The sequence below is a fragment of the Pelodiscus sinensis genome, chromosome 1 (genome assembly GCF_049634645.1).
Source record: "Pelodiscus sinensis isolate JC-2024 chromosome 1, ASM4963464v1, whole genome shotgun sequence".
Taxonomy (NCBI): Eukaryota; Metazoa; Chordata; order Testudines; family Trionychidae; genus Pelodiscus; species Pelodiscus sinensis.
In genome coordinates this window covers 108,055,815-108,070,887 of record NC_134711.1, presented here as the reverse complement: position 1 = coordinate 108,070,887, position 15,073 = coordinate 108,055,815, and the positions used below count along the sequence as shown (strand labels likewise).

General features: G+C 40.7%; 1 protein-coding gene across 13 annotated transcripts in view; it reads right to left on the bottom strand.

Annotated features, from left to right (window-relative positions):
- WNK1 (WNK lysine deficient protein kinase 1) overlaps positions 1-15,073 on the bottom strand; it is a 167,715-nt gene that overhangs the window by 75,899 nt on the left and 76,743 nt on the right. For 12 of the 13 annotated variants that reach the window (XM_075940997.1, XM_075940982.1, XM_075940987.1 and 9 more), the window contains exon 5: positions 143-231. In XM_075940997.1, the coding sequence (XP_075797112.1) occupies positions 143-231 (89 nt within the window). Of the gene's footprint in view, positions 1-142; positions 232-4,423; positions 4,803-15,073 lie in introns of those variants that run through there. The other variant, XM_075941026.1, reaches the window with a different exon arrangement.

The following is a 15,073-nucleotide window of genomic DNA, read 5'->3' as shown; positions in this document are numbered from 1 at the left end:
ACAGCTCAAAACCTCAACATTTTATCAGAATATATGTACAACATATTTGGAAAGTTTTCAATACATAGTACTGGAAGTCTTCCAGGAATATTCCAGAGCCTTCATGTTCACATACAACTATCCTGACCCAAGGGGAGCTTACCTTTCATCTTTGTTTTGCCTGATGCACCCTTCTATGATCTCCTTCACTTCAGGAATTGCTACTTTATCAAAGCTGGCTGGCTTGACTCCCTGGAACACAAAAGTACCAGTGGGGATACAGCAACAAGGAAGCCTATATCTTAGCCTCTCAAAGAAAAATAATGTCTGAGAAGGCAGAACAGTCTGTCAGCACAGATGTTAAGATTACACAAGTAGCTCTAAATGGCAACACTTTATGAAGACTTTCAGCAACACAAAAGCATTCTGCTGAGAAACAGTAAATAAAATCTTTTCAGTAGATTCCTAGACTGCTTTTCCATAAGGATCCTATGGAAGCCAGAGCACTCTTGTGTATTTCAAACGTGGAGCACCACCTCTGCGCCTCTTCCCCCCTCCCATGGAGCTAGAGCTGGGGGAAAATGGCTTTCCCCAGCACCCATTCCACCAATCCCTCCCTTGCCCCGCCCCCCCCATACCTCTGATAGATGAAACAAGAGGGGCAGGGGAGCAACTTGTCAATTAGCGTGTTGACTATCGGATAAGTTTTTGCTTATCGGATAATCAACTAGTTGTTTACATTCCTAATATACAGGAACACCCACTGATATGACCAACACCCACTGATATTGGTGGGGGCTGAGCACACATTAAGGAATGCAGAATTGAGACTACAGGGCTTCACTTTATTCAGTCTTCATCTCAACCTAACATTGAAGATGACAATACATTAAAAGAGGAATCAGCTCCTTGTGTTTATTCATATTTTGGGACATCCAAACAAACTCAGTTTTGCAGCCAAATAAACTATAAACGAGGCATACCGGAACGATTGACATAGGCTTCCCTTGTCGACCGTGTCGCGTCTCAACTGCTGCGCTGGATCAGTTGATCGTCGGCACAGCGCGGCGGCCATTTTTATTTTAATGAAGGGGGAATTATTTAAATCCTCACTTCTTTGACTATGCAGAGTAAACTATTTTACATGGCTCCGTCGATGGACCCATGTAGTCTAGATGTACCCCAAGACTCACCACCCCAACCTGCTCCTGAACTCTCCAGCTCACACCTGACACCCCAAGCCCACTTCCCAGCAGCCCCCCACCACACACTGAACCCCTCATTTTTTGCTTCACCCCAGAGCCAAGGGGAGCCACCAAAAATCTACTATCGTGGACACCCTAGACTCTGCTGTGCGAGGGGAATGTGTGAAGCGTCCTACTTGTCAGGAGGCCACATCAATGAAGGAGTTTTGGGGGTTTTTTATTTCTCACTTGTGTGGCCCGACAGATTTTTCTGTGCATCAGCAGACCCCGATACAAAAACTGTTCTCCGGGTTCTCAATCTGGTGGTTACAACCAACTACTCCGCCTTTCCCATATTGCTTAATTGGAGGGAGGTCCTGACAGGGAAAAGGTTGAAAGCCACAAAACTAAAACTCAGGCTAACAGTCACTCATTTAAATGCAAGGGGGCTATCATAGTATTTTCAGTAGATTCCTAGATTAGATTCCCATATCTACTGTTCTAAGGATGGTTTGTGGACCATCCACACATGCTACATTGTCTATTCTCTCTCCGAGGCTCTGCTGGGAAGGGAGAGGTTAGTTACCTCAGGGAAAACTGAGTGAGAGATGCACTCATATCCAGATTACTACTGCCATCTCTTTATTAGCTACAGTTTTAATACACATTATTCATGAACCTAGTGAAATGGAGATACACATTTAATAACCAAAAATTAAGTATGCTGGTCACAAAAAAAAAAAATCCAACAATTGAATCTACTCTGGACAGCCTGTTTCCTTGCTCTAAACTTTAGCTTATTAAAATTCCTGAAACTAAGGTTCATACAACTGAAAAGGACAGTGTGAAAAAAGTAAGTCCTGGAGCAAGCTCTCAGTGAACACCAAGAATGCTTTTTAGAATTTTTTTTAACTTGAGAACTCAAAGGCCACTGGTTCCACTGTTAAGACACTAGACCAGAGTTTTAAGAGTAAACTTTATGCATGCTCATGTTGCTGTATCATCTGCCAGTTTTCCAGGAAGACATTAGCAAGCATTGTACTACATTTCAGTAGATCTTAATTATCTTAATCTTTAAAGTTCACCCCAAATTCCTGTTGTCTCTGATCTTACTGCTTAAAGTACTAACAAGTAGCAAAGCTAAATTCTTCTTTAAATTAGGGCTGTCAAGCAATTACAAAAATTAATAGCAATTAATCGCATGCGCTGCCCCTTTGAAACAGTGGCGGCATTTCAAAGGGGAAGCACTGCAGGAGCCTGAGATCAGCTGGAGTCCCCAGCTGATCCCCGGCTCTGCCTTGCGCTGCCCCTTTGAAACACAGAGGCAGCATTTCAAAGGGGGCAGCATTGCACAGTCCCCAGCTGACCCCGACTCTATGAAGAGCTGCCCCTTAGAAAGGCCACCCCAGTTTTTCCAAGGGGCAGCACAAGGCAAAGCTGGGGATCAGCTGGAGTGCCCAGCTGACCCAAGGCTCTGTGCAACTTCAAAGTGCCAGAGCAGCACTTGAATGAGACAGCGCAAAGCAGAGCTGATCCCCAGCTCCGCCTTGCGCTGCCCCTTGGAAACACTGGGGCGGCCTTTCCAAGGGGCAGTGCAGCATTAACACTGCAATTAATGCATTAATATTTTTAACGCGTTAATCCTGCCCTGAGTTCATCGCAGGCATTAACGCACCTCAATTGACAGCCCTACTTCAAATATGGTCACTTTCCAAGCTTAAATTGGAGCAGCGTTTTTTTCCTAAGGTGGTTACTTTGGCTACAAGATTTATTGTGAAATTTTACATCCCAGTTTCCTGGCCAGAAATCATGTATTTTGAGCACACAGAGTTAAGTCTATATTGCAACAAGCAGTGTGCCTCCCAGTTTAGGCAGATGGACACAAGATAACAGGAGTCTGACATGACACGGGTTAGTCACTCATGTACAGACTGGGAGGGGGCATGAAGATTGTACTCTGGCAGCAGCTAGCCTGTTCTGCCACCAGAGCCACAACAGACATATGCTAGCTACAACCGAGCTAGTGTGCCTCTGTCTACACAATCTGTGAGTTACATTCCCAGCTGCAGTGCAGAGATACCCTAAGTAAACTAGAGACTAGAGTCCTGAAAGATGTAACAGCCTGCATATACTCCAGTTTACATCACGGATAGCAGCAGATGTAAGTTGTTAAATAAGAATCTTTGGGGAAAATGTATTTCAGTAAACCAAAGAAATAAAATGATTAGTACAGTCGATAAGTTTATGGCAGTGTTTCTCAAAGCGGTCCGCGGATCCACTCCAAGAAACCTGCTAACTGGCTGCTCTCGTTTATTTACCAGCTCCACAGCCAGAGCCTCGCAACATCACTAGTTGATTTTTTAAACATCTTGCAGAATAAGTCTGAATTTACCTAATGCAACAGAAAACATGTTCTAAAATTCCACAGGAGTCTCTAGTATTCTTGAGCAAATCAGAACTAACATAGGCAACGCTGAACAAACTCAAACATTTTTTAAAAATAGTTTTCAATGCCACTCACTCCCTCTCACTCACTCACTGTGCTGTATTTTGCATGATCCACACCATCTGGTTCAGATCCAGATTTCATCCAGAAAACTGTACTGATGAATACTCAATTCTCTTCCCTTACCAATTCAGAAGTGTCTCCATGTATTTTTATGGAGCAAGTCAACAATGAATTATTCCAATGCCAAACAAAGCTAAGTAGTGAAAACAGAATGGATAAAAATTATGCATCATGAATTTGGGATTTTGAAATCATTTAGCTCACTGAGCACCATTTTGTTACATGCAACTGAAGCATAAGAAAAATAGTTACTTGTGCAAGACTAAGAGCTACCTAAAGAAATGTTTTCAATAAGATTCCTTCAGATCAATTTTAAAAGTTCATGAGCTGCAACTTTAAGTCACCCTCAGTTTCTGTACAGTTTGTATCATCTATGACAGTATAAATTGTTATAATTATTCAGAAGAGAACCAGTCACCTCTCTAGTCACAATAAACAATGGAAGATGACGAACAGTCTCAGTTTCCATTATTCCAATACATTTGATGTTCCCAAGACTTAGCCCCACATAACACATTTAAGTTTAGTAAAAACAAGATCAGGTCCCCCACTAACTGAAAACCCAAGCACAATTTATGTGAACTCAGATCAATCCAGTATACCTGCTCATGAAAGACTGCGCTACTACAATTGCAATTTTCCTTACTTAATCTACATGAGCCTCTCCAATACAGTAGAAAATCCTACTCACCTCTTTAGCACCGTCCTTGTGAGAGCAGCAGCAACAGTGGGAATTAATGATAACAAACACTGGGCAAATCTCTCTCTTTGTAAAATCCATCAGGAGACACACACACACACACCAAAAAGTGATGGAAGATATTCCAGTATGATTGTTAGGTATAAGACTTAACGCACAGCAGAAGGAAAACAGACGTCAAAATTAAAAGGGAGCATGGTTTCTTGTTTCACGCCACTTGTGCTTCCTCTAGATCTATACATGAGTTTGCAGAAATAAAAGCTCTGTTCTGATGTTTGCTTGCTCCATTCCAGATCCCAGAACAGAAATACTAAATAGCAGATAACTCAAGTGCTCCTCCTCCACAACCACCACCACCACCACCACCCCCCTCCCCTAATAGCAAAGGCATTAGAGGGGCAGGCAAAGTGAGGATATTTGCTTGCTCTATGCCCCACCTCCAATGATTTGCTCATTCTCTGTCCAAGTTTTCTGCAATAGTTTACACATTACACAAACTAGAATCACAAACATTTGGCTCAATTCCCACCCTAGCAAATTAGATACTAGTGAAAGGAAAGAAACAGGTCAATGTCCAGTACAACAAACGACCTGACCCAAGTTTGTTGGCACTATTTAATAGATTAAGAAAGCAACAGGTCACTGAGCTGTGACATAGGACATATTTCTGCCTACCAAGTGAATCCATCTACAACATGGCCCTAACACCTTCTTCAACAGCAGAGCCTTTCCCCTCCTCCAACATTTACAGAATATTTCCTTGATAATTAAAGCACCTTACACATTCTGTACCCTTCCTGGCCACCAGTACCAGTAACACGGGAACAGGTAACATTTATTACAGTTGCAATCATTCTTGTGGAGACTCCTGTACTGTCCAACACATTTTATTCCTTTGTCTGGTCCTCTGAAATTCCAGCCTGCAGCCTCTCATCTGCTGTACAAGATTACTTAAAATACTTTTAACATTCTCAAATGAAGTATCATTCATCTATGCACCTCTAGTAATTTAAAGATTGAGAACTCACATGACAGATACCACAAGATTTTTTTGTCTAGCAACTACTAGGCAATTTGTACAAGTGCTGTGACTCTTGTTCGTAGCTACAGAGCCACTATTTTAAGGTTAAATTGAAAGCAACCTTCCCTTTCTGCCTTCTCCAAATTTCTCTCACCCCACCAAACTGATGTCTGATGTGAGCAAATAAATCCCAGCCAAGCAATAATTAGACCCTGCATATAATTTAAAAGGATATTTTAAATCTATGTAGTTTAACTCACCACAAAAATTTTCTTGGTACTTCCTGGCTCACTGAAGATACCATAAACACATTCTATTCTATATAGAACTAACACATTTACCCATATTGCTTGGTTCCTTAATTCAATAATTTTTAAATAAAACAAATGTACATGCTTCATTTAAATCTTTGCTCAGGGGCGGGGCTGCGGATGAGGGGAATGCAAGCTGCCCGAGGGAGAGGGGACTACATCAACCTTCTCTCACCTAATCAGCTTGTAGTCAAGTGAGAAACACCTCATTATGGCTGCTGCTGCTGCTCCAATGGGCACAACCATGGGAGGGGAGCATGTACCCCAACTGGAACAGGTGCTAGTTAGGCTGGGTAGGGCCACAAAAAGACCACCTATTCCCCAGCAATGGCAGCTCTAGGTTTGGTACCATGGCTAGGAGGAATCACTTCCTTTTCCTATCCCAACATGAAGCAAACATGACATGGGTAGAGTAGATGCCCCCTCCTCTGGCCCCAGCCCAGAACTGCCACAGCTGGGAGAGGCACTGATCTCACCACCAGCCCAGAATAGAGCTGCTGCAGCAGCTCTGTACTAGGGCCAGTAGGCAGAGATAGCACTCTGCATGTTTGCCTTGAGCTCCAGTCTCCCAGAACCCTCTTTCAACATTTGCTCAATTATGCCAATTTTGAAGATTGTACTTGATTTGGTGACTTGATTTTTTTATTTTATTTTATTTTTATTTTATTTTATGCAACCCCATTCCAGGCACATCCCATTTGCCTGGCACAACCAAACCACTGCATTTCTTTACGTTATGATACGAGAAGGCTCTATACTGAATTTGGTGGTTCTAGCTCTTACCATTTAGTAAGACTTCTTAAACTACCAGTCTCTAATATATAGTACACAGTCATACTAGGTCAGACCAATGGTCCATCTAGTCCAGTATCCTGTTTCCTGTCTGGCAAGAGTGGCCAATACTAGATGCCCCAGAGGGAGGGAACACAACAGGTAATCCTCACATGATCCCTCCCCTGTCAATCATTTCCAGACAGAGGCTAGGGACACCATTCCTATCCGTCCTGGCTAATAGCCATTGATGGACCTAATCTCCATGAATCTATCCAGCTCTTTTTTGAGCCCTGTTAAAGTTCTAGCCTTCACCACATCCTCTGGCAAGGAGTTCTACAGGTTGACTGTGCACTGAGTGAAGAAAAACTTCCTTTTGTTTGTTTTAAACCTTAATTTCATTTGGTGACCGCTAGTTCTTATATTGTGGGAATAAGTAAATAACTTTTCCTTATTCACTTCTTCCACACCAATCGTGATTTTATAGACTTCTATCGTATCCCCCTATATCACCATTAGTAGATTTTATACAGTGCTTATAGTATCTGAGCACATTCTGATAGCACACAATGAGCATATCCAAATTCTACGTTACAATGAGACATTCAGTATTTGATAGCACATTCTAAGAACATATTCCCTGAAGATCTCCTTTTAGTAGCCAACACTTTAAAAGGGTCATTTGAAATACATTGCTGTGCTGACTGCTTCCCAAAGCCTTGTTATTTGTGAGCAAAATGTCTGACTATCAGCTCCCATTTTTGTTTAAATGCTTTTGCTGTTACGATACCTACTGCAGCTTGGAGTTTAGTAACTCTTCGTAAGTATGACATGGTAAGCTAAATTTTGCCCAATAATGTTCTTCAAATGAACACAATTGCCTATTTTTTCAGCCAAAACAGACTAAAATGGATTACACGGAAACAGCATTTCCTCTTATTTCTTGTTCTACTTCATTCTGCTCTATAGAATTCTGGCATGCTATGCAAGTTGCTTTGTGCATGTTAGTATTTCAACTAAATACTTTTCGACTCCCTATCAAAACACAATGGGTGTGTTTTATTCCTTTGAAAATGTAGTTTAAGTACACCACCCAAAGGAATTTTACTTTTCTCAAACAAAATGTTCAGACTTTTGCAGTCCAGAGGCTAATAGAATCAGTGACAAAGTCACATTACACAAAGTAATTAAAATCTCCATTATTTTTTGTTAGGCTGTTAAGTTACTGGTTTGAGCCAGATATGGGCTGCTACAAACCATTAGTTTAAGGAATTCAAACAGCCAATGATTCCAACAGAGAACACGTCTCCAATTCGCCCTCCAAAACTCCCAAGGCAAAACTATGCAAGGCAATTAAATTAGTTTACCCCATGATACTCTAAATTCCCAACACCTGCTATTAGTTACTTTTCCAACCAAGGAAGCCTATAGGCTTAACCATTTCTTCCTCTCACCATTCTCCAGTTTACCCTAAGCAAACAGAATCATAAAATTTAGACTACTTCCTGAAGCAGTCCTTCTAGCTCTGCTCTTTCCTTATACACTACTGAAGAGTACTGAAATCTACCAGGTACTTATGGAAAATCACCTTCCAGTACAAATCTTGATCCTTGAGTTACTCCAGTCACATCCTACATTTTCCCCTTCCTAACTTGAAAAAGGGACATTTAAACTATTTAGATGAAGACAAGCACCCTGGAGAAGCTGGAGTTTAAGTCTGTACTAAAATAGCTACACTACTTTTGATTTAGTGACTAAATTAAAGCTAGTTTAAGAAAGCTAGCTTCATTGACCCACTATTTCAATGGCAACAATTAAAATTGATAATCTCCAACAGTCAAGCCAGCACTGAGATATTATATAGTAAATTACACTGCTGTATAAACATTTTTTCAAGTTACCTCAAACTCTGGATTAAGAAATTAAAACTTCCCTTATACCAAGAGCAAACTAAAGCACAGCATAGCGCAGCAAACGTGAAGGCTACTATTCATAGAATGTAGCTATATGAGAAAATGTACTTCCTCGGCCAACAATTTGACATTGTGAATTTATGGAAAACAGTTTTAAAAAGGAGTGTTTCAGTCGCCACCTCGCTGTTTCTGAAAGCTTTCCCCGCATACCCTAATCAAAATAATTGGGTCCTACAGCACCCCAAATGCTTTTTAAGTACAAAGGCCCCACAAATCTCTGTCAACGCAACTTACATCTTTACCTACAACACTCTGCTATTCCTGGTCTATACTTGTCTGCATGGACTATCCATCATGCCAAGTTATATTGTTTGGCAATAGGCGAAGAGCAAATTACAGACATCTATAAGGGCTCATCTAGACCGGGAGTGGTCCTGCCGTGAGGAGAGGTCGTCAAGTCCTGTCCCCTGCCAAGCTCCCTTTCAGTTTTAGTATTTTGTGATTCTACAGAGTTGGATGACAAACCTGCTTGTGACCACGGCTAGAACAATGCATCCATATTAAAATCACCTGCTTAGCTTCATATTTTGACTAACTGTTACTAATGCAGATTTACCTCATTTTGTTTATTTATAAACTTTTAAAAGCAGCCATTGTATATACAGCATACTACAGGAATTTATCTGAAAACTATAAAATTGTAGCACTGAACTCAAAGCTAGAACATACACACACAAAAGACATCTGAAGCCAAATAAGAGGATTTCTTCAATCTACTTCACTTAAAATGACAGACTGCTTAAGTCCATATTAGCTTAAAGTTCCTTCATAAATGTTGTCTCCCCATTATAGAACAAAGTGCAGTCCTGCAGCATGGAGATGAATGCATGCAAGCCTCCTATAAGGCAAAACAGATGGAGTCTTCTGACTAGCATAAAATGAAGGTTGTGTGCTTTAGTAACTGCTGTTATTTGTCTCAAGTCAGTGATCAATCTTACATGACTTAGACCGAATACTATTCTGCATGTTACAGAGCAAGTGCCCTTCATTGCAGACAAGGTGGCAGTGTTTTTAAGTACATCAAAAACAGTTACTTATTAGCATGACTTAATTAATTCTTGCGTTTTATTCTAAACAAACCCTTCAATTCATTCCCCTACTAGCTACGCTTAAGTATGAAAGATAGGTGTTTATGCTAGATTTAAAAACAGCAGACCTACAATTTATCAACATATGGCTTACATCACAGCCATGTAAAAGTGAGCTATATAGATAAGAATAGAACTTGTGATGGGAATGAGCGTTGAAAGACTCCATATGCCAGTGTTTTGGGGAAGCAGCAGCAGCAACAACAACAATTCATACTTGAATTTTACAGTTTTTACTTTAAAATAGTGGACTGCAGATGTCAGACAGAGTTTACTTCTGAGCACCTGCTATAGGTTTTCATAATTACCAATACAAAAACAGCATTGCTGAAATATCTTTTACAGTGGGGTGCTAGAAAGCCAGTGGTCCTCACCCTCCCTTAGTCTTGTCAGTCTGTCTCCATTCCCCCCACAGCTGTGACCAGGAAATAGGGCTGTGGTTCTGGACAGGCAGGTGGGAAAATGCCCAGACTCTAGGAACGGTGTGATAAGTGGGACCTACACAAAAAGTGGGGGTACTGCAGCACCCCCTAGGGATGTAAGCAACTAGTCAACTGATAAGCATAAACTTATTGGATAGTCAACTTGTCCCTAGACTAGTCACTTCACCCCCTTGCTGCCTCTATCAGAGGGAGTGAGCAAGGGGGAGAAAGGGAGCAGGAGCTAGAGGGAGCCAGCTTAAAAGCCAGGTTCCCCCAGCACCATCAATGCAGGGCAGAGGGACAGCGGGGACCAGGTGCAAGCTGGGAACCAGCTGATTCCCTGCTCCCACCCAGTCTCAAGTGCTGTGCCTCTGCTTTTTAAATGTATTAAGAGCCTGCCAGGAATCAGCTGTCCTGGCTCAAGCTGGGTCCCCAGGGCTGCATACCAGCCTTTTAAATGTATTAAGAGCCTGCCAGGGCTCTGAAATGTATTAAGAGCAAAGGCCTCCAAAAACTGTATGTGCGCATGCACGCGCACCCCCCCCCCCCCCCATCAGGATTAATTTTTCTTCTCTGGAAACTTCTGCAAAGTGATATAATAGCCCATGTACTCCCCGTCTTTCCTCCTTTTATCTGCTTTCTTGACCTTCAAAGAGTCTAATAATTAACAGACAGGATCAATAGCATAGTAAATAATAAACAGACATCACACAAAATGATTATGACCAGACCACCTTTTTTAACCCAAAATAGATTTGCAGTACCTTCAATTCACCTATAGTAATTAACCTATTACTTAAGCTTCTCCTACAATGTATATTAATCTCAATATTCATGCAAAAATTGTTATTGAAATATAATTATGGTTTTAATTACAAACCTGCATTTGCTTTGATTGAATTTTAATAAATACTCTTAAGATTTCAGTTTCCCATCAACATGACTGACTTTCACTCTACAACACATGCCCATAATCCTTAAAAACCTGTTTACACAGACTCTGAAATACAATTTTTATGTCTATTTTGCTTTACTTTCTAGATTATATTATTTCACTGTAGGTTTTGTAAGAAGGTTTGAATTGTAAGTTACCAATGTACCGATAGAGCAGATCCTAAATCCAAGGACCATTTTGGTCAGAAGGGCAAGCAGACCAGCAAGACTGGATATGTCTACACCATGGATTCCCAAACTGGGGGGCATAAAGAAATTCCAGGGGGGTGCGAGGCAACCCAGTCTGCCTCCCCACCACAGTCAATTCTCCCCCCTTAAGTTTTAGCCCCCGTCAGTTCCTTTTTTTTTGGTCAACAAGTTTTGCTGCTATTGGGAGGAGGAAGGGGGCATGAGGGTTTCTAAAAAATTCAAAAGTGGGTGTGATGCCAAAAAGTTTGGGAACCAGTGGTCTACACTATAATCACAGTTGCAGCTGCAACTCAGATGGACATACTTGTGCTCACATGGCTACAAAGAGTGATGAAAATGTTGCAGCACTGGCTTTGGCAATTCAACCGCAGGGTCCACAGAATGCTTGTAAAGCCCCCATCACATTTACACTGTTATTTTAGCCATGCTAACACAGGTAGAGCTAGTTTAAATATGTTTACCTGAGCTGCCATCATACCTTGAACTACAATCATGCCAATAATCAATCTGATCACTGACCAAGTACCTCTGATATGATAAAATCTCATATCTATACCAGATTTGTGTATCTGAAACCTCGTATCTTGTAGCAAAATTTAGGGACAGACTGAGTTAACAGCCAGAGAATTAGGACTTTTCACACCCCCCTTTCCTTTTACAGAAGAATTCTAGAAGATTTTATCCTTGAGATTATAATAAAAACAATGGTCATCAGAAATCTTTTTGTAGCATACCTTTGTAACCTCAATTCATTTTCCCCTCTGAAGGTGGAAACCCTACCATTCCTTAAACACTTAAGAAGACTTCAGTTTCTTCTAGATGTGTATTTTCATGTATGTTCTTTCTAAATACAAGCATTTAATGTAATAGCTTTCTGTGCAAATGGTAAGACAATATACGTAAACTGAAACAGACTCGAGTGACCTTGATACAGCTATTTATAATCATAAGCCATTATTTATTCAGCCAAACTCAGAGACAAGAATCACTTCTCCTAAGCCTGTTCAGAGAATGCCTACTGACATGACTATTTAAATTTAATGATTAAACTTAATTCTTAAAGAGAAAGATTCTATGAGGTCTTTAGTCACCTAATATAACAATCATGTTTGGAGCCCATTTGAAGCAGAATTTCAATTTTGTTGAACCCTGATGTAACTCAAAAGCTCTCAGAAAATGGACTGAATAGAAGAAAAAATTGGAACTAATTCTGAAGATGTCCTGAAAACTTCCTGCAACAGATGTAAAATAACCATCAATAAGGTAAGTTATAGCGTGTGGCATATGTATTTACAGGCAGCATATTCTGAGTTAAATATGCTGCCATGATAACACAGAAATTGTTGAGCCAAGAAGGTATGACAGCAGCTTCTTTTTTCACCTGGTCAGACTCCTGAGAAGGTTTCTCCTTCAGTGAAACAAGCAAGAACAGTCTCTCAAGTTATCCAACCACCTCCATACTTTGCTCCTGTCCTCTTCCCCACCCCCAACTATACAATACTCCTCACAGCCACTTCTGATGATCTCTTCAAACAACTACCTGCAATCAGAACAAAAAAGGAGCACAAGACAGCATCAGGCAGCAACAACTTTTCAGTTCAGAATGGTTTCTTCAGCATCATGAAGATGACGACATTTTTAAATGCACTACAAATGCATTTTTAAATGCACTACAAAGGGATTAGATATAATTATTTGTACATTTTAATGGGATGTTATTTTACTACAAGATAGTAACAACTTCTCTTATCTAGCTGACTTACGTATTCCTAGTTAGGAGACAAACTGGCCTTGGTAAATACATAAAAGTAATGGGATTCAACTTTGCATAATAAGACTCTTAAATTCATTTATTTCCCTGTCTTAGTTCCCTAAATAGTTTATTTCATGTCGCATTTAAATTTCTTGAGTTTCACAGAACTTAAGGCCAGTTGTCATTGTCTATTTATAATGACTTCAGTCTAGTCACACTATACCAAACAGGATTTACCAACCCTCCTATCTATACACGGTTTTAGCAACGTACGAGAACTACAGTGGCATACCTATACCACCACATCTACAGCCACTTAACGCCACAGCATAGAGAAAGGCTACACAGATAGATGGGATTTCTCACATCACTCCAGGGACACTACATCCCTGAGTAATGGCAGCTAGGTCAACAAAAGTATTCTGTTGTTGTACTTGCTGCATCTATACCAGGGTTTAGATTAGCAGTTACAGAATTCAAGTGAAGAACGTAATATGACAAACAGTGGGAAACTTCTCTAAATTGGTAGTAAGAGAACCATTAACATCAGACCTACCATTTTTTCTCTCTCAATTATAAATTTTATTAATTTGGAGGATAAGATTTATTGGTTCTCAAAAACCCGAAGACATCCATTCTACCCCATAATATGAACCATCTCTTAAAAAGTAAATGGTCTAGACCAGTACTCCCTCTAAGCTGTGTGGCAGCACAGCTTCACAGATTATTGACCAGATCCAAACAGTCAGAAGCTCAGGTCTCTTCATGGAATTGACTGGGCCCATCATTAAATCACCTGTGAAGCTGTGCTGCATGGCAGCTTAGACCAAACACTGGTCTAGACTAGATATTCACTTACAGTAAACCACAGAAGATATGTGAAACAAAAGACTGGAAACTTGAAGTCCAAGGGAAATCACTCTTAAGATTAAATATATTTGTTGGGTTAATTACTCTGTCTCTTATTAATCTAAACTTCTTTAAGGAGTTAATTTAGAAAAATATTTATCTGATCTAAAAGTTATTGTAGATATGATTTTGCAGCGCTCATCAATTAAGGCAGTAAGCAAAGTTTATAAAAGCCACATTTGTACTGTCATTTCTACACACACACACACACACACACACACACACACACACACCCCCACCCCCAATTTAAAGCCAAAAAGCCTGTCAATTATAGTGCCCATGCTAAATGAGGGCTGTAAGTGTCCTATATTTATATTCAACACGTAAATGACATCAAAAGCTAATGCCCCATCCAGTTCATGTCTGTTCAATCTTTGTGAGATAGTGTTAAATATGCATATGAAGGCCAGTTCTGCAGTCTCTATCTGTAGCTGGTTCCTGACATTACTTTGTAAAAAAAGGGGTGGGAAAGATATGGCCCACAGGAGGTCATCAAGTCCAGTCTCCTGCCCTCATGGCAGGACCAAGCATCATCTTCTAGATCAGTCGTTCCCAAACTTTTCAGCATCACAAGCCCTTTTTGAATTGAGAAACCCTCACACCCCACCCCACCCCCAATAGCAGCAAAACTTGTTGGGGGGGAGGGGGAAGGAACTGACTGGGGCCAAAAAACAAAAATAGTAGCAAAACTTGGGGGGGGGGAGGGAAAGGCTGGGTCGTCTCGCGCCTCCCCCCCCCCCGAATTTCTTCATGCCCTCCTCCCCCAGTTTGGGAACCCATGTTCTACATCATCCCTGATAGAGGTCTATCCAACCTGTTCTTAAATATTTCCGGCGATGGAGATTCCACAACCTGCCTAGGCAATTTATTCCAGTGTTTAACCATCCCGGCAATTAGGAAGTTTTTCCTAATGTCCAACCTAAACTTCCTGTGCTACAATTTAAGCCAATTGCTTCTTGTCCTGTCAGAGGCCAAAGAACAATTTTTCTTCCTCCTTCTTGTAATACCCTTTTAGATTCTTGAAAGCTACTATCATGTCCCCTCTCAGTCTTCTCTTTTCTAAACTAAACAAGCCAAATACTTTCTTCCCCCATAGGTCAAGTTTCTAGACCTTTAATCACAAAAGCTCATGATACTACATAAATATTTTTGTTAGTCTCTAAGGTGCTACAGGATCACTTTTAAGCTACAGACTAACACAGCTATCCCTCTAGAACTCTTAAGTTATAAAACTTTCCCAAGAAAAGCGC